This window comes from Uloborus diversus, chromosome 5 (assembly GCF_026930045.1).
Source record: "Uloborus diversus isolate 005 chromosome 5, Udiv.v.3.1, whole genome shotgun sequence".
In the NCBI taxonomy this organism is placed as follows: Eukaryota; Metazoa; Arthropoda; class Arachnida; order Araneae; family Uloboridae; genus Uloborus; species Uloborus diversus.
Genome location: NC_072735.1, coordinates 25,003,878 through 25,031,611, shown reverse-complemented (window position 1 = coordinate 25,031,611; position 27,734 = coordinate 25,003,878). Strand labels below are relative to the sequence as shown.

Genomic DNA, 27,734 nt, shown 5'->3' with positions numbered 1-27,734 from the left:
CTTAAAATGTATTGTTTTTACAGTAAACAGGATTAAATATACGAGTGTATGCGTATATATACGCATAAAAACTCTGGTAGGCACGTATATAGACGTATTCACATAAATGAGCCAATAAATACGTATATGGGTATCTGCAAGTATTTTTTATCCATACAGCTATACATTCTACTATACACGTGTATGCTCGCTTATACTCGTATATATAAGAACACTTATATACTCAGGTAGACACGTATATACGCGTACATACTCGAGTAGACACTTACATACAAGCATAAGAAATACAAGTATACAGGGTGAGTTTAAACTCTTGAGCAAATTATTAAAAGGTGTTAATAGAGTAAATAGAGTATAAGAATCAAGAATCATAAGGAACATATGGTCACAAACACAGTGCTGACGCGCTACATGCACGCAAAGGCAGAAACTGATGAATGCAAAAAAAGTTAATTTTATTACACAAAGACAATTTTACACAACATTTTAGGCCTTAAGAAAGTTTTAAAGCGATTGATGAAATTTGCGGCCTGGAGCTGTAATACATGAGTCGCATTCACAGATCTGTTGCAATAACGAGACTTTTGAAAAACTTTCATCAGTCACTGCGCCTTTGTTGCGATGCGTTATTAGAGCTACTACAAGCCGTAACTTTTAACAACTGCTCTAAATATTTCTTAAAAACTAAAATTTTAGGTAAAATTATATTTGTGCCCTGCTTTGCATCCATCAGTTTCTGGCTTTATGTGCGTCAGTGATTATGACTTCCTTATGATTCTTAGCTTTTTATCCTCCCCTCTCACACCCCTTTGACTTTTACCCAAAAGCTTAGATTCACTCTGTAGGCCGTCATGTATATAAGCGTATATTCTCGTGTGTACATACATGTACTGGTGTATGCACGTAAATGTACGTATATACATCTATATAATCGTGTTTACACTTATACACGCGTATATACTCGTGCTTCCATGCTCTGTATGCGTGAGTAGACACGTACCAAAGACGCACTGGATGTATCCATTGAGAAGGAATAGATGGAGAGAGGGCAACCCTACTATCCCGATACGGCAACAGTACCATGTGATCTGGGGAGCAATTTCGAGTTGACCCCGTAACCGCTGAAGAAGTTTTCATTAGCTGAAGCCATGCATGATAAAAACCTTTAACTGTAGAAGGGAAAAATTAAGATTTATAGTAATAGTGCAGTATTCTAGCACTGTAAACTGTGAGGAAAAAGCTACACCAGGAGGTCCAGTAACTTTTCCCTAGCATGTACGAATGTTTTTCACTTCCAAATAAAGAAAAAATAACATTTATATGCATTCAACGAGTACATATTCCACAGTTGCCTATAATTTATAAGTTTTTGTACTTATTTTACCTATAAAAGTTATAAAACATTGTATATCTTGAGTGCAAATAACATTTTAGTTCCATAAAAACACTTTTTACTTAACTAGTAATTATTTTAATGGCTCTTAAGCATTTTGTGTACGTTTGCTTTGTTGGCGAGTAGCTTTTCGCCATGCTCCTGTGAACAGTAGATGGGCAAGAATAAAGATTTGCTATTTTTATGCTTCAATTTAAATACTAGTATGCCTGAGTATGAAATCATTTCAAAACATTGATTACAATACATATTAATCCATAAATTTTCAGTCAATAACAGAACACTTTAAACTATTTGTGCATGCCCGTCATTTCAGGGAATTAACATCAAAATACATGAAAAATGCAATTACATTATATTTTAAATCCGGAAAGAAGTGGGGAGAGGGAGTTTGAATGATAGGCCTGTATTTGTATCCGTTATTTATTTATTTATTATTATGCAGTAAAAGAGTAGGAGCCAGAGTTGCTCTGATTTGTAGCCCCGACTTCATAATAAGCGCCGTCGCGTAGTCTGAAAAATATTTAATGCCAAAAGAGCGATTGCGTGCCAAAACGCCGCAACTTCCCAGCCAAACAAGTCACCTGACCTGGGAAACATTGGATCCCAAGCTTATTTCACTGAGACATTTGCTATGGCTCCCTCCATTAGTATTCCTTCTCAATGGATGTATCCACGATTTGACTCCTGTATACTCGTATATGTATATATACTTATATATATACGTATATAAGTCTACTATACACATATATACTCAAGTGTGCACGTATTTTCTCGAGATACAAGTGCATACGTGCATATAATATTCCTTTATACGCGTATATACTCATATACACGTGACACGTATACACTCCTGCAGGTAATCACGTATACATGCTTATATACTTGTATATACAAGTATATACTTGAGTGGGCACGTGCATGCATGTATCTGATGTATACATGTCTCTACTCATGTAGGAACGTGATTACTCGTGTATAACACGACACGTATATATTCATGTACACACGCATGTACTCGTGAGTATACTTGTAATTATAAAAACAACCGAAATATACAAGTTTAGGGTTATTTATAATGGTTTTGCATCGATTTTTAACTATGACCACTTTACCCCACCCCATGGGATAAAGTGGTCATAAAAACATAAGGAAAGGAAAGTGCTATAAAACTACTAAAATCAATAGTTTTCTTCCTAAAACTCAATGTACCGTGTTCTTTAATAATGCAATGTAAAATAACAACAAAAAAGTTGAAGTGTTTAAAGAATTTGTTGTATTTATCATCCACCTAAGCTGAAAACCTACGATCTTATGACCACTTTACCCGACCAGACCCTACATTTAGAAATGGTATTTGTTTTTCAATCCTTTTTCGCAAACTTATAATGGTGAAATTGAAAAATATTTATGCGTAATCATTTTTCCAAAAAATGTTTAATTTTTGACAATAAACTATAAATTCATAAAATAACATTTTGCAATAAAATAAAATATTTTCTAAAATAAAAAGTAGACTACTTCCAATTGTTTCAGCTAAATATTCCCATAATGTAAGATAAATACACCATTGATAACCATATATTCAAAATTCTAAAACTCAAAGTCTAAAAACATCTTTAAATTTCGGAATGTTTAGTTTTGAAATTCATGACTAAAATGATATCGAAAAACTAGAAGTTACGCTATTCAGATCGCTCCTGTATCACCACAAAATTATCATTGCGGCATATCTTTATAGCGGCATGTCGTTGCGGTCAAATATTAAAAGATAAATATTATTTATTTTTAAATATAGAAATATTGATGCCAATATGAGTAATATTTAGAATATTTTTTTTTCTATTTATTTTTCCTATAAAAATATTAACATATTTATCATTCACAGTTGCATTGCGTAGTAATCCTACAGTTAAATAGTTAAATTATCATACTAAAACACAATTAAAACAATGCACAGTATACGCCTATTGACATTTCCGAACAGTCATTTTACTTTTCTTGTATACATATACACAGCACTAATAGTACAAGATCCCACAAAAAAATTTCTACCTTCATCTGTTTTTACACAAAATACAATTTTTATTGCAATTTTTTTTTAAAGAGTGATATGTTTTTGGCGCGTTGCGTATCAAAATATGGGGAAAAACTCGCGCTGTCATTTTGGTTTTTAGGTGTGCCTTTCAGTTTTCTTTTCATGTCTCAAAATTTAAGTAAAATCGTTAATTGATAAATTAAAGCGCATTGAGCTACCTTTATTAAACGGTGTTTTAATATTTGTTTATAGATTTAAGAGGCGCGGAAGTATATATTTGCAAAGTTCGTAAATTTTTCAAAAACTGACTCTTCCCCACTCTTTATTTTTGGGAATCTGCGAAAGGCCCGAAAAACATTTTTCTTTTTAGCTCGTAACTTGCTTAAAATTCATGAAGTTTGAGATAAAATATCCCCCCCCCCTTACAGCTACAATAAAATTAAAAACACCTTTTTTGAAGGTAATTGTATGCTCTTTAGTTTATCAAGAAATGATTTTGCGCGTAAGTAAATAATTTTCGAGATATGAAACGGAAACTGAATAAACGCACCAAAGATTTAAGATGGCGGCTCGAGGTTTCTCCTACTTTTGACCATATTTGGAAAGGCAACCAAGGAGAAACGTATTTTTAAAGTAATAAAAATACGTACAAATTTCGTTTGTTTAAATAATAGATGGGGATAGAAATTTGCAGAAGAATCACTTGGCGAAACGTCACCCTTAGAACTACAGATATAATGCTATTAATGCATGGTGGTGACACGAACTCACGAGACTCGTCCAAAGCAAACATGAAATCGGGTATAAAGTTAACCTTAGCTTAATATGTCGTTGACAAAAAATGTGACTCACCCCTACCGAAAACACCAAACTCAACTAAAGAAGTCTTTACTTAAATAATAATAATAATAATAAAAAATAATTAAAAAATGAAAACGTTCGCATTTAAATTTGAAAAACATACAGTTAATCAGAAACGTTTAACTACGCATAGTACTTAAATGCATACGTATTAAAATAAATCATTACAGTATATTCAGTAAATTACCGCCGATTAGCCAGGGCTAAAGTAGAAATACATGAAATACACCGCCAACTCAGTCATTTCCAGCCGAGGACTGCAGTTCTGAAATATGAGTTACCTAATTAGATAGATATTTTAAGATTTAAAATAAATTCTATAGTTTAACTATGGAAAATCGTTAAATAAATAGATAAATAAATCAACTGTTATTGATATTATTTTTCCTTCGGGGTTTTGTTGTTCTAATTTTTTTTAAATAATGAAAAAGAAAACCAAAAAACTAAGATATCTTTAGAAATAAACCTATTTGAATCAATACATTTTTATTTTTCCTTGCAAAAAATCACATACGTTTAGCTTAAATTTTTGACGAACAGCTGTAAACCTGTTTGCACCATGTTCAAGAAAATATTCCTAACATGCTAAAAAACGTTTTCCTGAAAAACATAATGCTAATTTCTTATTCTGGACGGTTGCCAACATTCTTATCCAAAGGATGAGAACAGTTAAGATAAACATTTCCGTTCTGCAGTTAATTCAGAAGCTGGTATTTATTTTGGCTCGATGGTTCGCAATTTTCCATCGTAATTTTTTTGCTGAGAAATACAATTTTTTCTCCCTTTCTCTAAGCAGCTTTCTTCAACCTTCCATTGTATGACGCCATCTTCTAAGCAACCAGTCTAAACCAGTTCAAAACCAACAAATTATGAAATTAGGTTAGCTAATAAAATATTTTTAGTAATTTTGAAATAAATTGGGCACAAACAAAACAAAAAAATATATCTTTTTGTTTTTCATTCTCAAATAAACTTTTCTGTGAACAGGATTGTGCTGCGTAAATGTTAGCACATTGCAAATTAGACAATAGAGTGTTAAAAAAAAGAAAAAAAAAAGGGTTTGTGTACTTGTTATTACATTGATAATTAAAAGACATTGAAATAAGATAGGTTGCAATTTTCCTTTACAGAAAAATAAAATAAAAAAGTTTGTTTTAAATGCTTTTAAAAATAAAAAAAAACCCCTTTAAATAAGAGTAAATAATGGCTGAAATGCAAACAGTTGTTTTCTAGTGTTATTGTTGTGGTGTTTTATAATAGGTGATACACCGTGCAAGTACATATATTCAGGTTTTTTTTAAAGTCAAAATTCATTTCTAAAATTTGTTGTTAAGCTTTTAAACTCCAATGATCCTAATGCAAGACGCTTAAATCTCATCTTGTGTTTAAAATTATTATTTTCTCTTATCATGTGTTTAGGGACAAAAACTAAACGGACACTATATTCGTCGCCTTTATCTTAAGACTTAGTTACAAAAATTAAAAATGCTATCTTTCTATTTTTTGTTTCTCGAAACGGTAGAAACTAATAAAAGCATATGATCACAAATCAGAAATATGATTAAGGCGATTTAATTTACTAAAACTCAAATCTCATTAATGGGTACGCAAAAGCACCGTCACATAAGATTCAGATCAAAAACTACAATTAAAATTTAATATTCCTTTCATTTAAACTAATAAAGAGTAGTATTTGTATGCAAGGAATACGAAATGTCATTCTTCTTCGAGTCGAGTAGACTAGGGCAAACCTGAGTGAAAAATAGAATTTGTTGCTCTATTTAAACCGGTAAGAAATGAAAATGATCAAGGTTGAACTTTCAAACGATTTCTCGAACGCTGGAATAATGATATTTCGTCTTTTTTCCCTGATTGTTTACTTTTTTTCCCCTCATAAACTTTTCGTAAAAATTAATGAAAAAGTAATTTTAGAGTTAAAAGTATAAAAGTACTTTCATATAAACATTTTGACTTTTCAATAAAAAAAAATTGAGTTTTGCAATCTTAAATCGGAAACAAAGCTATTAGTGAAAACTGCAAAATCTTTGTGATGTTAAAAAACTTCGGGCAATTTTATGCAATATTTTAAAAGAAAAAAAAATGTTTCTTTGTCATGCATTTCTTGCATAATTTATCAGATTGAACGTCATTATTTTCCTTTTATGATAGGAACTTCTAGAAGGTTAAACCTAAACAAGACGAAGTGGAAAATTATTACGTGGGGAAGCTTAGAAATATAAATTATCCTCAACATCCGAGGCGAAGAGCAAAAATTAAAAAAGGAGGTTTCACACGCACGGCAAAAATAAAAGGACCGAACATGAATTCTTTCTGATATATCCGCGTCAAGGGCATCTGCGTTTTACCCCGCCACCACAGAAGGAAAAATTCCCTATCCGAAATCCCCAATTCAGTCTTTTCCGCGTCTGCGCACCTCGGCCATTCCCCGAACCCGATCGTCACAAATCCAAACAGACGAGATCACGGAGAAGGTAGAGAGAATGTGAAGCTGGAAGGAGAAAGAGAGAGTCGTGCGTGGGTGTGTGTGTTGTCTTCGCCAGAGATCCTCCATGACGGGCCTCCCCATCATCCCCAGCCACGGCTAGTGTTGGGGTGACCGCGGGATTTGTGGGGGCCGCTTTGGGCGGTTCGGGGGTCCCCTCGGGCACGGGTCCGCCGCCGAGCCTGCCCCTGCGCATGCACGGTGCCATCCGGCGGTTCAAGGAGATGGGCTCGAGCAGCGTGAATCTGGCGGCGGCGACGGCGGAAGAGGGCGGCGTGACGCCGGCGGCGCGGCGGCGCCGCTGCTCCTCCGCCGCCCAGCACAGGCCCAGCGTGGGCTATCGGCTGGGGCGGCGGAAAGCCCTGTTCGAGAAGAGGCGGAGGGTCAGTGACTATGCCCTCATTATGGCCATCTTCGGAATCGCGGTCATGGTGGCAGAGACTGAATTCTCAGCAGCTGGGATATATGGAAAGGTAAGAATGCTTTATTTATTTGCTTACTAATAGCTACGTTGCATGGCCTACCTCGAAAATAAAAAATGTGTCAAGTGACACATGCTCAAAAATTAGACTTAAAAGGAAAAAATTGAGTAAAACTTCTCGTAAACGTGTAGAAAAGAACAATTTTATGACTCAAAATTAAAATTTAGACCTTTTTTATTCCTTAAAAATTCCAAAAGTTTCGTCATTGTTATTCATGGGCTTGAAAATTCCGTTTAATGGATTTTCTTGAATACCCCCCCCCCTTATGTGAATTCCTGAGCATCAAAGAACATCTGTGCCAAATTTAGCAAAGATCCAACATTAACCGTAGTTTTGTACAGTGAACATACACACTAACGCACACATATACAACCGTTTATATATATATATATATATATATATATATATATATATATATATAGTAAAGTATGTAGTTTCACATACACGGGTAGCACAGAAATAAGTGTATGTAACAACGAAGATAAACAACAATAACAACAACAAAAATGAACATGGAACGTTAAAAATAAACTAGGAACATTGAAAACAAGAATTGATGAAATCATGGGTATTAAACTGCTGCTACGTTTACGAAGAGCTGGAGCAGCTGGCATATTAAATATTCTGCAAGGTTTCTGTGCGGGTCAGTACCATACATGCAGCAAAATTAATTAGAAGTAAAAGTATATGTATTTGAATTGACGAACTTATATGTGTAGCTACTTATAAGGCTTAATATAGTAAGCAGGAAGATTATAAAACGTTATAGATGCTTATTTTTTGGATAAATGCAATAAATTTTACATATATAAATAGTATGCTTATTAGTAATATGCTAGGGTTGGTAATACATGACAGCATATTACTAATAAGCATACTATTTATATATGTAAAATTTATTGCATTTATCCAAAAAATAAGCATCTATAACGTTTTATAATCTTCCTGCTTACTATATTAAGCCTTATAAGTAGCTACACATATAAGTTCGTCAATTCAAATACATATACTTTTACTTCTAATTAATTTTGCTGCATGTATGGTACTGACCCGCACAGAAACCTTGCAGAATATTTAATATGCCAGCTGTTCCAGCTCTTCGTAAACGTAGCAGCAGTTTAATACCCATGATTTCATCAATTCTTGTTTTCAATGTTCCTAGTTTATTTTTAACGTTCCATGTTCATTTTTGTTGTTGTTATTGTTGTTTATCTTCGTTGTTACATACACTTATTTCTGTGCTACCCGTGTATGTGAAACTACATACTTTACTATATTTTCAATACATTTAACTACTTTAGCTGCAACATTGCGCTGTTTAAATGTAGAATATTTTACATCAAATTTTGATCATTATATATATATATATATATATATATATATATATATATATATATATATATATATATATAGACTTTCAATCAGGCACGTGTATAGTGCTTCTCAGGTTTGTTGGCATATGTCCTTGAACGATTTTAAACCAAAACCAACTGAAAACAAGGGATAAAAGCATGGGTTGATGTAATCAAGAGTTGGCGAAACCAGCAATTTTGTGAAACATTGTTGTTTGTTTACAATCTGAAATAAATTTCGACCAATATCACCTGACAAACTTCGCGTTGAGGTGCACATTGTGGAAGTATTGATCTGTTTATCCTGTTAATTTTTCTCCATATTTCATACGATTTCGATCTTTTTGACTCTTCCACCGAGCTGAGGAGCACTATACAGGGTTGCATGATAACAAACAAGCCACAGTGATATCCTTATAACAGCCATTTAAGAACGTTTAAAGAATTTGACAAGGATTCAGTAATAATTTCATGCTGAACGTAATAACTAGCCATATGATAACAACCGTCCAGTTTCATGCTAACTAACATTTAGAAAATACTAAGCAGTACTGAAGAACCAGTCTCAAAATGATTTTGGTTGATGTAAAATTATACAGAAATGCTTATCTTCGGCGAAACTTTATCTTTCAGAAGCCTAATATATTTTGGAAAATCCAAACTTAGTAAAAAGGACTAAGATTCTGTTTCTCTTTTTTCCTCATAAGCTCATATTTATCTGGATGTTTTTCTCATGTGCAACGATATACGAGAAAATAGGTTTATGTTTTTTTTTTTTTTTTCAATTCTTATGCGTACATGGTTATTTATCAAACTTTTCAATCAATAAACGTGGTTTTTAAGAATGTTTTTTCAGTTTGATAGCCTTCATTTTATTTCTCAATGTCCAACTTACACTCAAGGAGGAATGCTTTTATGTACCAGATGCAAATTCTATCGTAGTTAGTGCCTAGTTTGTTGTTTCCTTGCATGCTACAGCTGGTTCAATATAAAATCGTTTTCGAATCATCTCTTTCGTATTACATATAACAATATTTAATTCAATGTCAATCCGAGGGCATACAACAGCCTGTAAAATAGTAGCAATTTGACAGCACACATGATAGTTTACTAAATTGTAGAAATTTATCATTTTCACACGGGTACCCACCAACAGAGTCATAGCTTAGATTGCGGCATTGCAATTTTAGAGCTTCAACAGGGTTTTGTTTTGCGGGAAAGGTTCTTGTGTTTGTGGGGTGTTCTATGTCTTTTGAGGGAATGTACGAGCGTTCAAGGGGAAAAGGTCAACCCTGACTTTTATGTAAACACAATGATTGTACACTTAATAGTTTTAAATACATCGTAGCCTCAGACCAACAGTAAGACAAATAATCAATGGAATAACACTAAGATATCCTACCGTTGCTTTGAGGCGTCGATATACAAAACAGGAGCACCATTTGACGGTACCTACCACTCTAGTACATAGTACTGTAAACTATACTGTTACGTACGCAATACTAAACATTTACAGCAAATTTGAAAATAACTACCTACAACGGTCAATAAAATGTTTCTGGACAGGCATTAAGATTTTGTTGCTATCTTTTACCACTAAAACTTATTGTGGATAACGCATATACTATATATTCATAATGTGTTTAAACAACGAGCTGATGTGTGCATCACATGACTTCCTTTTACTCCAATTTAATGTAATTTCCCCATTATTGGCAATTTTAATGTGATTCAATTGTTTACTCTCTAAATATCACCACCAGAGGCCAAATTGAAACCAAATTTTAAAAAAAAAGAAAGAAAATCGCCAAATTTGTTGCCAAGTTGGCGACAAAGCTTGGTGACCAAAGGACTAGCGATATATCGCCAAGTGTCCGACAAATTATAACACAATTTGAGTTTACATCGAATTTAACAATGATTTCCCGCCAAAAAGGGGAAAAACACCCCTTTAGGAACATCTGAATGCAACCAAAAGGGAAGGTGCACAACTAGATCCCACTAGGAGTCTACGTATCAAATTTCAACTTTCTAGGACATACTCTTTTTGAGCTATGCGAGATACATACGCACATATACATACATACATACAGACGTCACGAGAAAATTCGTTGTAATTAACTCGGGGATTTTTAAAATGGATATTTCGGGTATCTGTAGGTCCTTAGGCACTTATCCACGTCTGGTCGGGTCGAAAAAAAACTCAAAATTCATTCGGGGGTGAGAGAAATGGAATTTAAGGTCGATTTTTGAGTGAAAATTTTTTCGCGAATACAATACTTCCTTTTTCGTAAAAGGAAGTAAAAACAAAATCATTACCCAATGTGCAACTCAGGATTAATTCTCGCAATAAGGTTGAAAAATGATTACTGTGATATATGAGGTAGGCAGTGACGCATTTTTCACATTCATTAGTCTCATTTTCGGAACTACTAGACAAGCCTAGAGCATCTATAGATAATTTATATAATACTTAGTTATGAGATTTTGTGATTTTTGAAATCAAAATGTAAACATCTTTTTAGGCAATTCAAATTGCTTATGTGATAAATATTACAAAAAATGCCTTAGAATAAGATTAAATTTTTTTAAATATTTGAATTCAATTTTAATTTAACTAATATCAAGGAATTTTTTTCTACAAAAACTCATTTCACATATAATATAAAGGAAACTAAATTACAGACTAATCAATGTATTTTGCCCTGATTATTCGAAAATCCCTGATTGAGTAGATGTGAGTCAAGGCTAACAATAACCTGAATAAATTCCACCACTCCAAGAGGAACCATATTTAAAACCAGTTTATAACTTAAGATAATAATAAAAAGCTAATCATCCAAGAACATATAAACATAGTACAAATAATAAACAAATGTTCGTCAAAGTTCAATAAATAATCAATTTACCCTCTAAAAACATAATATTTTATCCTGAATCATTTGCAGTGGAGCTCAGTATAAACATTTTTATCCTTTTCTTCAACAAATAATTTGAATTAAAAACGGTAAAATATATAAGTTGCTTATATTTAAAGTTCTTTGTTGTACATGATTTTGAATTAAAAAGGGAAAATAATAAGCGGTTTTATTTAAAATCATTTTTGGTACATTATCTTTACTAATAATAAAGCTGAAAGTCTGTGTCTCTGGACGTCTGTGTCTCTGGATCTCTATATCTCTGTTACGCGTATAGGGCCTGGACTGTTTGGCTGAGTTTCATGAAATTTGGCACAGAATTAGTTCGTAACATAGGAGGTGAGCACCTAGAAGCGATTTTTCGAAAATTTGATTTTGTTCTTTTTCCATTCCAATTTTAAGAACATTTTACAGAGCAAATTATCATACCGTAAACGAGTAAATTACCAAATTTTCATAACGTGGAATCGTAACATGGGTGAGCAAATGAACACAGCAAATTGGCGAGAAATCATCCATTATTTGTTAATATACAGGCGAACTAAACGATCTTTACATTTTTCTACTACGGGCAAAGCCGTGCGGGTACCGATAGTTTTGAAATTGATTGGGTACGCTTTGATGTTTATTTCAAATGATTAAATGTACTACCAAAATTTCTTCGATGAGCTCGAGATTTCACGAGCTGCAAGCTTTATAAGCAACGTAGTTGTAGCATACGGTAAAAAGAAACGAGCTGATGTGTGCATCACATGACTTTCTTTTTGCGCAATCACGATTGCTTATTGTTCTCATTTGACAGTCCTTGACGTTGGGATTATTTTTCAGCTTGGACCAGCAGCACCACCGCCCACCGGCGCGGCGGCGCACAGTGTGGCATAGTGGGCAAAAATCCACCGAACTCGCGGGTTTTGAGCTAGGATCTTCTATTATGGCTCAAAATGCGGCAAAATTCTTCGACTATTTCGTAGTGGTGCTACAATTTTGAATTTCTTAACCCCCTAAGCCCCGCAGAGCTCAGAATGGACCCAAGTCGCGATTTTGAAAACTAAAAAGTATGACCATATTTTTTTCCTGATATGTGACTCAATGCTTAGTAAAACTCGAGGAATCGGATGATAATACCCAACTTTTGATCGCTGCCGGGTGTTTAGAAATGCTTTTTTCCACCGTATAAATCATTAAAAACATTATTTTTCAGGTTTTTCCGTTGAAAAAATGGGTTTTAACAGTCTTCACACATGTCCCGCGCAAGAACAAATATATTTTAATTCCAATCTACAAGTTTTCAATCATTTTCCAAAGTTCAAAAGGCAAAAACCTCCCTAAAACACCGAAAAATTGCCCTAAGTCCGAATTTCAGCTCGAGATCCTACCATTGTCCACGGGAATGAATCCGTGCAACAGCGGCAAACAGCTTATTTTATATGTATACATTTATATGTATACATTTTGAGAATAAATCGTCTGCGTTCGAATAAAGACCTTTACATTTAAAATTTCCGAATGATTTTGATGTTTTTAAGAAAATTTAATATATTAAAGTAACATTTGAGCAAATGTGTAGACGCAAAATTAGTATGTTTGTCTGTTTCCTCGGAATAATCGTAATATTTGAATTGTAACTCTATGTTCATTCTTTTACGTAAGTGTTCTTACTTAAAATGTAAAAACACATGTTAAAATTTTAATGTGTTTTAAACTAAACAATTAATGCTCAGATGAACCCTTTTAGCCCAGTTTTGTTCCTAACAACATCATTTATAGGTTATAATACAGCTAAATTTAAGGTAGGGATGAAAGGATTAATGAACTTATATGATTTTACTTCACTCTATTTAATTTAAAAACAAATATTCACAAATATATATCCATTAGCTTTCACTTTCTGTTTGAAAAACAGTAAAGACATGTTATTTTAACTTTATTATAAAGTTTTATTGAATTTATATTAAAATTTATGTTGTTTTGTTGGTCTTACACACAGAAACTAATTTTAAAAAAATGTAATTTACATAATTTGTTTAAATACTTATTTATGTAACAGAGGACAAAGTTTTCTATTTTGTATACTTATGTAAAAGAGTGAACATACCTGTTACAATTCGAATATTACGATTAATCCAAGGAAATAGACAAACATACTAATATTGCGTCTACACATTTGCTCAACTGTTACTTTAATACATTAAATTTTCTTAAAAACATCAAAAGCATTCGGAAATTTTAAATGTAAAGGTCTTTATTCGAACGCAGACGATTTATTCTCAAAATGTATACATATAAATGTATACATATAAAATAAGCTGTTTGCCGCTATTGCACAGATGTATTTCCGTGGACAATGGTAGAATCTCGAGCTGAAATTCGGACTTTGAGCAATTTTTCGGTGTTTTAGGGAGGTTTTTGCCTTTTGAACTTTGGAAAATGATTGAAAACTTGTAGGTTAGAATTAAAATATATATTTATTCTTGCGCGGGAGATGTGTGAAGACCGTTAAAACCCATTTTTTCAACGGAAAAACCTGAAAAATAATGTTTTTAATGACTTATACGGTGGAAAAAAGCATTTCTAAACACCCGGCAGCGATCAAAAGTTGTGTTTTATCATCCAATTCCTCGATTTATACTAAGCATTGAGCCACATATCAGGGAAAAAATATGGTCATACTTTTTAGTTTTCAAAATCGGGACTTGGGTCCATTCTGAGCTCTGCGGGGCTTAGGGGGTTAAGAAATTCAAAATTGTAGCACCACTACGAAATAGTCGAAGAATTTTGCCGCATTTTGAGCCATAATAGAAGATCCTAGCTCAAAACCCGCGAGTTCGGTGGATTTTTGCCCACTATGCCACACTGTGCGCCGCCGCGCCGGTGGGCGGTGGTGCTGCTGGTCCAAGCTGAAAAATAATCCCAACGTCAAGGACTGTCAAATGAGAACAATAAGCAATCGTGATTGCGCAAAAAGAAAGTCATGTGATGCCACACTGTGCGGCGGCACGGCTGCTCTGTTCCTGAGCACTGTCCCCCGGAATCCACTTCTGCTGGGTGGTGGCGTCCATATCCTTCACACGCATGCTCATACACACTCGCCAACGCGTGAGCGCCTTTACACACATACACAGGCCTACGTGCACACACTTAAGCCTGCACACACACAACTATACACACATAACCACCCAGGAGGAGGGACATGCTTGGGGGGGGGAGTCATTTCTAGAAACAATAACTCTAATGAGTAGGGTCTTGTCGCAACTCGTTATTGCGAAAAACATAATTTGAATTCAAAGTTTCAGAATTCAAATTAGATTTTTTTTTTACTCCAATTTAATGTCATTTTCTCATTATTGGCAGTTTTAATATGATTCAATAGTTTACTCTCCAAATATCACCAACAGTGGCCAAATTAAAACCAGATTTAAAATAATAATAATAATAATAAAAAAAATTGCCAAATTTGTCGTTAAGTTGGCGACAAAACTTGGCGACCAGAAGACTGGCCATATATCGCCAAGTGTACGCCAAATTATAACACCACGTGAGTTTACAACGAAATTAACAATGATTTCCCCCCCCCCCCCCAAAAAGGGGCAAAAGACCCCCTTTTGAAGCATACGAATGCAACCAAAAAGGAAGGTGCACAACTAGACGCCACTAAGAGTCTATGCATCAAATTTCAACTTTCTAGGACATTCCGTTCTTGAGTTATGCGACATACATACACACATATGCACATACATACGTACATACAGACATCACGAGAAAACTCGTTGTAATTAACTCGGGGATCGTCAAAATGGATATTTCGGGTGTCTGTACGTTCCTAGGCACTTATTCACGTGTGGTCAGGTTGAAAAAACTCAACATTCGTTTGGGGGTGAGCAAAATGGAAATTAAGGCCGATTTTTGGCTGAAATTTTTTTCGCGAATACCATAATTTCTTTTTTTTTTTTGTAAAAGGAAGTTATAAAATGTCTCAGACTAACTAATCATCAAATAGGGTTTTTTTCACCAGTTATTGTTTGTTAAAATTTAGAACTGAAAAGGTTAATGCATACGTGTAAAGCTTCCTAAACAAAAACGTGTACGAAAGCAATTAAAATTCAGCTCAAAAGCAAAAGATATTTCGAGGTTTCAGTGGCTGTTCAACAATATCGTAAATCTCTGTTCTCGTTCTAGCATTGAGCTGTTACTAAGCACTTAGCAGAAACGAAAATGGCTTCTGGGCTAGTTTAAGAAAAGTTGCTTGTTTAATGCTTTAAAGTTATGCTTCAGTTGAATGTAGTTTAGATTTAAATTTTTTATTGCATGCTTTTTCTTTTTTCTTAACCACTTTTAAATGTATTGCGGAAAATTTAAGAGTCAAAAATTTTGCCATTTAAAGTTCTCACGCTATCAAAAAATAAATAAAACAATAAAATTAACAAGACAAAAATAAATAAATAAATAAATAAATAAAAATAAGAATACAATTATAATAATAACAAAATTAGTAATACAACTACAACAAATAATAATAATAACAATAATAATAATAATAATAGTAATACTACCAGTACTACTTATAACAACAATAACAATGATAATAATAATGATGATGAGGATCATAACAATAGTAGTTGTTGTTGGTGTTATTATTATTATTATTATTATTATTATTATTTGCTTAATCCGTTTGCGCGGCCTAATTATTTTTACTCATATATTTGCACTTTATTCCCGGTATTTTAAACTTTGACTTTTAGTTGTTATATATTCAAGTATAAGGAGTCAATATGAGCCATAATACTAAATATCAACTGTCTGAAACATTTTTTTAACTTGAAAAATAGGGATTTGTAAGTGTTGCGGGTGTGTCCATACGCCCACGTGCGCAGCACATGCAAATTGTTATTTTTTTAATACGAAAAACACTTTTTAGAAAGTTTATATTCGAATATATGGACGTTAAAATCCGAAGACTTTAAAATATTCTGAATAAAGTGCAAATGCATGCGAAAAAATGTTTTATTTGTGCAAATAGACTGAACATTAGGGCAGTTCAAAAAACTTTTTTCAGCTACAGTCCAGAAGTAGTTATAGCTTCTTATTCAAATTTCAAGAGGGTGCTCAATGATCCCTCAATTTAACATTAGTCGTAGCATAGAAAATGTCACAAAATTAGAAACATTTAATTTCCTCATCTGTTTTTTTGTCAATAATTATTTTATTGCAATGTATATGCGTGTATATTGTAATATGTAGCGTTGTTTTTCAGTTCAATGTATTTTTAACCCCCCTCCCCATACTTAGGAAGTTTAGGAAAGGGGTTGAGCACCCTCTTTCAGTTGAAATAGGAAGCTAAAATTCTTCCAGTATATTACTATCTACAAGTATAAAAATATTGAGGGGTGTCCTGTTATCAAGAAGAAACTTTTTTTTTACATACATTTTTGAACCATCCTACTAAACATAGTATATTATTGTTAGCATTATTGCCGTGTTTAAATATTCTTTAGTGTTTGTATATTATTAGGTGTTAAAAAAACTTAAAATAAAACAAACAAACAAAAAAAAAAAGTTTAAATAGACGCGTTTCAAATTGAAAACAAAAAATGAAGCTTCTATTGTAACGCTTCGCGGCGTACAATGAAAACCTATTTACAGTAAAAACTAGCGCGTTGCATGCAGATTTATTAATTTTAAACAAAAGCTGTAAAAAATATATCTGAGTAAAGTATACTTGAAAGGTTTCTCAAAAAGGGCTCCAAGGCATTCTGGGGTTCCACAGAGAAAGGCAAGGGGTTCCGCGAAGTGTCCATATTTTAAACACATAAAAAATTGACTAGGATGTCCTGAGAAAGTACGATTTCTCCAAAAGGTGCTGCGGCGCAAATAAATTTTAGTGATCTAAAATTCATACAAATATAACAAGGAATACATATTTGGCAGGGAGGTACTTGGCCTCCGAGAAGGAACGCAGAGGAGTTTTAGAACGCCAAAAAAGTACCGAACTGTTCGAATTTTAATTTTAGGGCCCGAAAATGGTATAAAATAGGTCTTTCTGCCCGAAATATTATCCGATCAGTTCGATTTTGGCGCCATTCAAAAGCCCGCGGAAAACACCCATCGAGTTCATTCATTTCCTTCAAATTTCAAAAAAAAAAAAAAAAAGCTGTAAAATCACCGGGAAAAATGAAAAAGCACTGCTAAGCCTAATGGAACAGAAATTTTAAATCGGAAAATTATCGTTTGCGCGCGATCTCATTTTAAATTAGCGTTCAGAAGTTTGCCACTTTTTTTTTTCTAAGCTATGACTAAATTTTTTTTTTTTTTTGAGGTAAAAATTTCCCCTTTGGATTATTATTTGGCGGTTTATCTTCTCTCTTTTTGTTTTAGGATTTTCGTTGTATTTATGAAGTGTTGCGTTTAATTTTTCGGGAACTTTTGATTTGCCGTTTTCTTTCTTAGAGAATGATTATTTTGACGGGAAATTTTGCAGTATTTTTTTTTCTCCTAATTGAAGCCTGGTTGTTGCATCATTGACAAAACTTATATTTTCGAGGTAGACCTAGCAAAGCCGGGCAATGCAGCTAGTGCTAAAATAAAATCAGGGAAAACATACTTTGCATAATTGACATCAATAACAAATGTTCATTAACTGGGAACTTGATATGAATTTATACGCCTAAAAGTGAATAAGAAATCGTTGTTTAAAAATTTGCAATAATGCTACTTAAATGAGGTAAGATAAGTGAATTTATGCATCTTAAATCCTATTAAGCTCTTTTCGTGGAAATATTCTGAAATTTTTCCGTTTGTTGAATTAATGTAAACTAATTATTAACTATAACACGAAGTAATAAATGTAATTATTTAGAATCAGGTTAAAAGTTCGTGTCAAAAATTAATTAGTTTGATAACTAAAATAAAGGAGAAATTTTTGGTTGAGACGAAGATTTTTCTACGTTTTCATGGAATTATTTTTAAACAGCACTTTCTACATTAGCTAGCACATTTTACTTAAAATTGAAAACTTAGTTTTGGGTGTTTTTCAAGTATCTTTTAGATACATAATTGCATACTAACATAGGAACAAGTTCGATTGGTTTTTTATTGTCCGCTTTTGAAAATGATATTACTAGATATTATTTTTCAATTTATCAGTTTTGAATTGTTCCAATTAAAAGTTTAAACAAATTACTCTTTCAGAAAAACTGTACGGAAGCATTTTAAGAATAATAAACCTTTATTCTTTTCAAGTAAGCTTAAGGCATTTGTTTGAATTTTTGTTCGCGATTTTTTTTTTACTGCAGGGAAAATAATTTAATGCTTTAATAAAAACTTTTCTTTTTGAGTTGGGTTTCTGAAAAGCTTAGTTTTTCAAAAATGGTATTCAATTAATAAAGTACTTACATTTAGTAAATATTTGAAATGGGTTGTATATGATTTCGTTAGTTTTAATTTTTATTTCTTTAATTTTATCTTAACCGAGCAAAATTTTCCATGTTGTGTTTCAAGAAAAAAATGTCCTTAGGTGTTGTGGAAGACTCATATTTTTATGCATTCAAGTCGAATTTACATATATTTTGACTCTTACTTGAAATGTTTAAACACCGAGTGTGTTGTAGCAGTAATACATTAGGTTTAAAAAGCAAGTCTCTTGTATCATGGTCCCACTAGATGGCGCTGACGCTTTAGGGACTTAACAATTTGACTTTTCGCGTTAAACCGATGCAACTATGATCGCATTTTGACCGCAAGAGGCCCTGAACGGGACCCTGCATCCACCAATCAATAGCAACGTAATGAAAAACAGGGTTTCCCTGTCGCGACCTCTTTGTTGCCATGAGTTTCAGCAATTGTCACTGCCTATAAGCGTAAGCGAAGTTTAGTGGGGCCAAGCATGTATACCCGTTTTGTCTCTCGCTTGCATACCTGCCGGCAGCAGCATGCACGGCCTTTATATTTTAAGTTAATTTTTAGTTTTAAATTGTAAATAAAGATAGTTTTATTTTATTTTGTTCAAGAAGTGTTCCTCCATAATTAACATGTTCGCGGCTGAAATGAATCCGCGAGTGTTTATAAACAGATCCGTGCACATGTTAAAATTTTCATTTGTAGAGATTCAACCTGTAATAGAGTAAATGAAGATAAGTAATACTGATGAGGAAAGGGCAAAAAGTAACAAGTTACTACATACTTTCAAACAAAATCTTCATTTTTATACTAATGTATGATTAGTCGAAAATTCGGAAAAAATTTAGAACTCAATGAAGATTTAGATTCATCAAAAGAAAAATGTGTTTTAATTGTGAAACATAAAATTTAAATACAAATTCAATTCTTCATGTCGTCTGTAACAGTTATCCTGTCCTTAATAGGCCCAGAAATTTGGCTTAAGTTCCTTTATTACATCTGCTGGATAGAACACTGCGTCCTCCTCCGTTTCTTGATATATAGAGACATGGGACTCCCTTTTGTAAATTTTTCCTACACATTCGTCATTGTTTGGGTACAAAACTTGGACCATATAGAGTCGGTATGAGTTCTTTTTCAAGAACTACGATAAAGTCTTTTAGAGTAAATGTGCTTTTAAATTGGGAATTTTCTGCAATTCCAAAATCTGTGTCCTATTTTGTAGAGTTGTAGAAAATATGAACTCTTTCTCATTCTCTTGAATAGAATAATTGAAATTGATAATTTTGTGAATAGATTCAATTGTTTATTTTCCTTTTCTCATCCTTTCTCTCTTTCTTTTTTCTTCCGACGTCTTAAAAATTTTGACCAAGTTTCTGTTCGCCATTCATATATACAATAGTGCGGCCAGCTATTCTTCTGAACAGAAGGGGTGCCGGTATGACACGCCCACATATTCATATGTACTATAAAAAACAAAAAAATCTCAATGGGGCTTAGAACCAAAGACTCTGTTGCTTTTACCACCAACCCCTTCTCCCTCATTGTACGCCAAGAAACACGAACTTACACATGTCACGTGAAAATATTGCTGAGTGGTCGAATGAATCCCAGTAGTAATCTGCGGAAAGAATTGAAACAACAAAATATGTGTTCCGATACACCCCGTAAATCTCAAACCCATGACGTCAGGAGAAATGGCTTCACTTTTTATGAGCATTTTGAATAAAGTGTAAGTTCTGATGCAGTGGACTGCTGTACAGACCTGTGCCTACTAAAAATACTTTTAGTGAATTTAGAGCACGAAAAATTTGTGCTTACACACTAAGTTTTGTAGACGATGAAAACGGAACGTGTAATTGTAAATCTAAATAATGTTGCTTGTAAAGTCTTGCTAATTAGGCAATAGGGTTGTTTCCTTTAGTCAAAAGTAGTATTTTTTGTCACTGAAATTGATAGAATGAGCAAAAAAAAAAAAAAAACATGGATCCAGAAAATACTTTCATTTTCCCAACAGTTATTTTTTAATTAATTTTTTTAATTGTCCGATTTTTGAAACAAGGCTGGTCCTGATGACGTCACTAATGATGTATTTTGCCACATATTTCTACTGTGATTCCACGTTATGATAATCAAGAAGCGAATTAAAATTGCGCTCTACGCTTGCTATCAACCATATCGTTGCCAATACACCTGAATAAAGATGTAAATTAAATATTTTGCTCTGTGTATGGCAACACAAAATGGCATTTCACCATTTGTGATGTCATCGGCCAGAAGCATAAACATTGAAGGCGCGCCGATTTAAGTAATTTTTTTTAAACATTAAACTTAAACAAATTATTTAAAAAATGGCCATATCCTATTTTTTTAAGCATGCTCTTTCAGAAAAAAAATACTTTTAAAATTTTGGAAATGACCCCATTATGTTTCTAGAATAACAAAATTTAATTGCTTAACTCCTCATGGAATTACACTCTTAATCAAAAACAAGAAGCTCCGTACAGAACTAAACGAGCCTATCTTCCCGTATACCAATATCGACTTTCTAATATCTAATCAATCCTCCATAAACTAGCTAAGACTGCAAATTATGTCAAACACACGTTTTTAATATTTTAAGTTTATTTCTATAAACAAAATATGCTTCGCTTATCTGATGAAATAAATACTTAAAAAAATGAACGAAAAAATAAAGCATTACCATCTTTTAAACAGAGCTTTTAAAATATATTTTTCTATTGGAAAAAAAATCTTTAATCACTTTCAAAAAATAAATAAATAAATAAATAAATAAAAGAAGAATTAAAAGTAATAAGCTCGTTAAAATACAAAAAAAAAAATGTAAATAAAATAAAATCTTTTACTAAAGCCTTTATTAAGACTAAAAATGGCAGTGAAAAATATCGAAACATACATTTATGTGGAATTTCTTTTTACGATTGTAAAACTTCTTCCCATTTCGCCTCGCTGGTGAAATAGATAAAATTGTACGGTACACAGATTGACATTTATATTCGTTAGTTTTTCTTTGTTTTGTCAAAATTTACTTAAAAAGCACATCAGCTAAAATTCATTTGCATTTTACTGTGCGAAGGAAGCTCTAAATAAATTTTCCGTTTACAACTGACCGAGAATCAATTCTGAATTCTGCTCACTTTTGTCAAAAAGATTTTGATGCTTGGTTGAATATTGTCTCAATGCTACACAGCTTTCCTTCCGGGATATAATTAAAAGAGCTGCATTTATTTATAATTCATCAGACGAGATGCATTTGCATATTCAAAGTGGAAAAGCATCTTTTGATTTCTCAACGGGAATGGATTAGTAAGAGTTAATCCAAGGAGCATTTGAATCTTTTCAAGCTTTAAGAACATTATTTATTTCTGGGTGATACTTAGAAACTAGCTGCAATTAGGGAGGAGAGAAATAAAAAACCAATTTGATGTGTTCAAGTTGCATGAATGAAAGCATTTGAAGTGATTGGAAACATTCAAAAAGTAATTAAAAGTTTAATTAAGTATATTGAATGTTCAAGATAACATCAGTTTATGCCAAACATGGATTTTGTATGACAAATACTTTTCTCAAAATTTTGAATAAGTTGCTACTAGTTACCGAGAAGACTTATCAGCCATTGAAACAAATTTAATGGGCAATGAAATAACATACAGAACTAAATGATTGGGTTATACGGGATTTTTTCTGTCAAATCTTACTATTAGAAATTAATCCTAGACATGATTGTTAGCAGCTTTTTTCACTAAAGTCAGAAATAATCATTTCGGGTGTGAACTTTTCTGTGTTAAGGAAATATGTCAAGAGATTGTTATATAACTTCTTCTCAAAGCCCTCGTTTTTGTATTTTTTGTTTGTTCTCTGTTGTAGTATCTTTTGCACCCCGACATACCTTACTATTCGTTTTCTAAAAATGTGGTTACCGTCAATTTCTTCTACGATCTTGATTGATTCAATGTGATAGAAATTGAGTAAGCATCGCCTTTCAAAAACTTGATAGATGTTTAAGTGTCGATAGTTTTCATGTAGTTAGAGTTTTAATAAAATTTCAGGAATCATTATGGCAAACGTCCTCTTTTCTTCGTAGCATTTCTTCACGTGAAGTTATTTTGTATGCCTGACCTTGATTAGATGAAAAAATGTTTCTTCTCCGTTGGGGACACCTTTTTCTAATAAGGTAGTATCTTCCCTCTTTGCTTGGAACATCAATCTCTGCAGCATAACTTAGAAGTTTGTGATGGTTCATCAAAGGTGCTCTCCCCCCCCCTCTCCATTCCCATGAGCAATGTTGCACCTCTCCTCCCAATGCCAAGACGAATACCTCACCCTAGAACGTGAAATCTTCTAACTGAAAAAAAATGCCCTTAAAATTTTTAATTTCGCAGATTCTGCTATGTCCCCTTTTAATGGGTTTTGATTTCTTTCTGTAATTTTCTACTTTTGCTCAATTTTCGTCACGAGGATTATAAATGTTGCAATCCTTTTCAGTATTTGCCATTCTTGCTTTGAGGATCTTTTATAAACTTCATTTTTTACTTATTTTTTTCATTCCTTCGTTTTTAATTCTCTCTTACGGCGGCCTTTCCAAATCTGTATTTTCTCCTAATCAGCCAACTCCCTTATCCTGCTCGATGCAACTCTTTTTCATTCAGCGTTACTTACTCCACGCTTCTCAGTAATAGCTCGCAACTTCCTGATCAACTGATTTCGTTTCTATCTCTTATATCAACACATCGTTGAATGTTAACTTCTTATTTTTGCTTCCCCGAATTTACAAAATATCCGAGAAGAAAAACTAGATGTAAAATTTGCTTTGCTGATAAAATTTTAAGCATTGAATATTTTTTAAATAAATTGAATCATAATTGCACAATTTAATTGCTACACAGGGCTCGAAAACATCATGATATTTTCAAAAATATCGAAAATATCCAACATTTTGATATATATCGGATATTTTGATATGTATCCGATACTTTCAATTAGCACAAACTAAAGTCTTCAAAATAGTAATTATGCATCCTCAAATCATTCTTTATTTTCTTATACTATTATTACAATATGTAGAATTAAAATTAAAGTTTCTTTCATTATTTATACCCAATATTTCATTTACATTTTTATCAATTTTAATAGAGTTAATTTAGCATTAGTTGGGTTGCTCATTTTTCTTCTGTTAGCTACATTTACACAGTTATATGATTCTGAAATATAAAATATGCATTAGTCGGTGAACAGTCATAAGACGTTTTCTTTTTTCTGACCAACATTTAAAAAGATACTTTTATATAAATTACAATTGTTACATTACTAAAAATTTCATGAATATAAAATACAACTAATCGAAGGAATATTATATTACTTTTTCTTATTAATGATGTATCAATACATCATAAAACTATTGTACATAACGTTTCGGTTATTTTTAATAAAAAATGAGCAATATTGCTATGATTAATATACTGAAAGTACCGTAAATGAAAGAATAAATATCGAGAATATCAAAATATCATGATATTTTCAAAATAAATGTCGGATATATATCGTGATATATATCATGACATATATCGACTGATACATATCGGAGAACCCTGTATTCTACACCAATTATTTAAATTACATAAATATTTAATTACTGTTATCTGTTTAATTGTTACTAATCTATTATCGATCCGATACAAATGCAGCTGGCTTCTTGGCGGAAATGGTTGCATCCATTCCCGTTTAGAGGTGATAGCCATATCTTCTAAAGTTTGTTCACTCATTTAAATTCCAGAGTTTTGTAAGAGAAATAACAACTAGACGTCAAATCGAGGATACCACAAATTTGCCACAGCATCTGCGCTTGCGCGCGGACTTAACTCATTTCAAAAGTCTTGCTTAAATCGATTACAAACATTTTATCTGTTAACAAATTTCTGCAAAACACGGATATCCACACTCATATTTCATATATTTTTAAAACACATTATGTGTTATGTTTGTGTTCAATGCATTAAATTTGTAAATAAGAAAATCAATAAATATTGAGGTGTTATTTTTCACTTTTAATTATAAAGTATACCAATTAGATATAAATAAAAATATAATGTATCCTTTATATATTCATATAATACATCTAACAGGTACACTTTGTCATATCCGTAGTTTCATATGATATATCACGCAATCGATGTGAAAATATTCTTTCTAACTGCATTCATTAGTTTGTTGCTCTCCTTCAATATAAATAAACAACATGGAATCTTAAAACAGAAATCCCAATGAGCTAAGTCCGCACGCAAGCGCAGTTGTTGTGGCAAATTTGGGATGTCTGCAAAAAAAAAAAAAAAAAAAGAAAACACGCTTATAAAGAAATAACAGCTTACGAGTTTTCCACATGTACGTTAAATTTCATTCTCGTGCGAGTTCACTTTATTTCATTAATTTTCATTCAAAACTGCCTACGTTTTTGAAGCTTTATCTGCATGTACTAGTTTCTCCCACCTCTGCCAGGCGTTTTTATTTTACGTCTAAGGGATTTGTGAGAAATTCATGAGGTTATTGGCCTCATTTTTGTCGATTATCGTCAAGTGTCGCCATGTTTGGCGACATATGGTGATTTTCAAACCTAATACAGAACTGTAGACTTTATTGGTATATTTCCTTTTTAGTGGGCGTAAGTCATAGCTGCTTCGATCTTGACAAGGTGTTATTTCGTTGTCAGCTGTCACTCAGGGAAGAGCTGGTTGTTTTTTTACAGCGTTTTATCGTATGTCAAAGTAAATACATATCTACCATTATGTTTACGATGTTTTTACCACATTTACTTAACTGATGGAAATTTTAGCAATGGGGTCGTTTCCAAAATTTTAAAAGTTTTTTTTTTTTTTGAAGGAGCATGCAAACATAGGATCTGACCATTTTTGAATAATTTGTTTAAGTTTAATATTTTAAAAAAAATTACTTAAATCGGCGCGCTTTCAATGTTTACGCTTCTGCCCGATGACAGCAGAAATGATGAAATGCCATTCTGTTTTGATATTTACAGAGCAAAATATTTAATTCACATCGTTTAATCGCGGTAGAAAGATGCGGCAAAGTGCATCATCTGTGACGTCATCAAGACCAAGTGCATCATCTGTGACGTCATCAAGACCAAGTGCATCATCTGTGACGTCATCAAAATCACGCGTTGTTTCAAAAATCGGACACTTAAACAAAAATTTTAAAAATAACTGTTTGGAAAATGAAAGTATTTTCTGGGTCCAAGTTTTTTTTTTGCTTATTCTATCAATTTCAGTGACAAAAGTACTACTTTTGACTGAAGGAAACAATCCCATTGGAAGGACTAGTTTTAATAGTGCAAATACATTTTCTACGTTTTTAAATGGGTCTAGGGATACATCTACACGAAAAACTGAAGCTAATGCAAACTCATAACGGTATTATCGTATCAAACGAACTAAGAACATCCACTCTCCCCGTTGGAACTATTCTTTGTACTCGTCCTCGCTGGCCGTTTGTCAATTTCTCACGCAAAACGTGGTTGGGCAACTCACTATTTAGCTTGTTCCAGGTCTATGCAAAAAAAAAAAAAAAAAAAAAAAAACGCATAATTTAAGATGCGTCAATTTTCATGCTAGTTCAAGAAAGTCAAACACACTATAATCACTGACAAAGACACTTAGTCCCACCTGCGATTTATAAAGTCCAATCCGTGACAAGTAACGTCCACTAAACGTGATATTCAAGGCAACGGTGGAGCAAAAATATTTTTATTACTTTTTTATTACTTTCAAAGCACGGTTTATAAAAACTTAAAACATGGAATTAAAATAAAAAAAAACTAAACAGTGTGCCGATAAAGAGGCGGAATAGAAGTGAAACGTTTGCACTATAAAGAAACATTTTAATTATTCATCAATCACTTTTGAAAAGCATAGATTGTGTTTATTATTTAATTATTTACATACAGTTTTATACATATACGTCACTATGTATCATCTTCGTTTCAAAAAGAGAAATTGTCGGTTTATGATAACTGAATTAAATAATGAAAATTTCAGGTCTTGTTCTTTCTGCAATTGATTTGGGCATATTCGCTATACATTTGTGTAATTTAATGAAGAAAATAGATTAGAAAACAACGATGACACTAAAATTTAAAAAAAAGCTCGAAACGCGTTGGTTATACACACGTGTTTCAGTGGGTATCCTGTAGAACAGATGTACTTAGTGATCCCCACGTCGCCTGTTCGCAGTACTCGCTACCACGGACAACGAGAAAGAAAGAAATCGAGAAAAACGCATGTGCGACTTTTCGTGACACGAAAAACAACTGCGTAACTTCCGTCATATGGAAAATCTGTGGATCTAAATTTCAAAGCCATCGCATAAAAAGTTTCACTTAAAAATGAAGTTAAAACCCAACGCCGTTAGTGGACAAGAGACGAATGAGATAATTTATTTGTATGATATAAATTTTTCTCAACAATTTCTGCAACGCAAATGACTTATGGGGTCTCTTGACTTTGTGGTAAGAGCTTCGTCTTCTAAGCCGGAGGTCCTGGGTTCGATTCCTACCGGTACTCTGGGTGTTATTTCCTTTACTAAAAATTCTCTTGTGTTGTAAATTTAATGTGTGTCCCGAAGCTAGGCGTTTCGTACGCAGTCCTCTATGTATGTGAAACCTTTTAGCTTCTGTATAAATAAATAAATAAATTTACTTATTTACGTAACAAGCAAACACGGTCAAACAGAAATTAAGCTTAAATCGTTGTTTTACATCACGG

At 32.9% G+C, this 27,734-nt stretch overlaps 1 protein-coding gene across 1 annotated transcript in view; it reads left to right on the top strand.

The window, feature by feature from the left end:
• The first annotated feature begins 6,816 nt into the window (after positions 1 to 6,816).
• LOC129222074 (small conductance calcium-activated potassium channel protein-like) overlaps positions 6,817 to 27,734 on the top strand; it is a 142,310-nt gene continuing 121,392 nt past the window's right edge. The window contains exon 1 of the mRNA XM_054856505.1: positions 6,817 to 7,268. Within this exon, the coding sequence (XP_054712480.1) occupies positions 6,990 to 7,268 (279 nt within the window). The 5' untranslated portion in view covers positions 6,817 to 6,989. The remainder of the gene's footprint in view (positions 7,269 to 27,734) is intronic.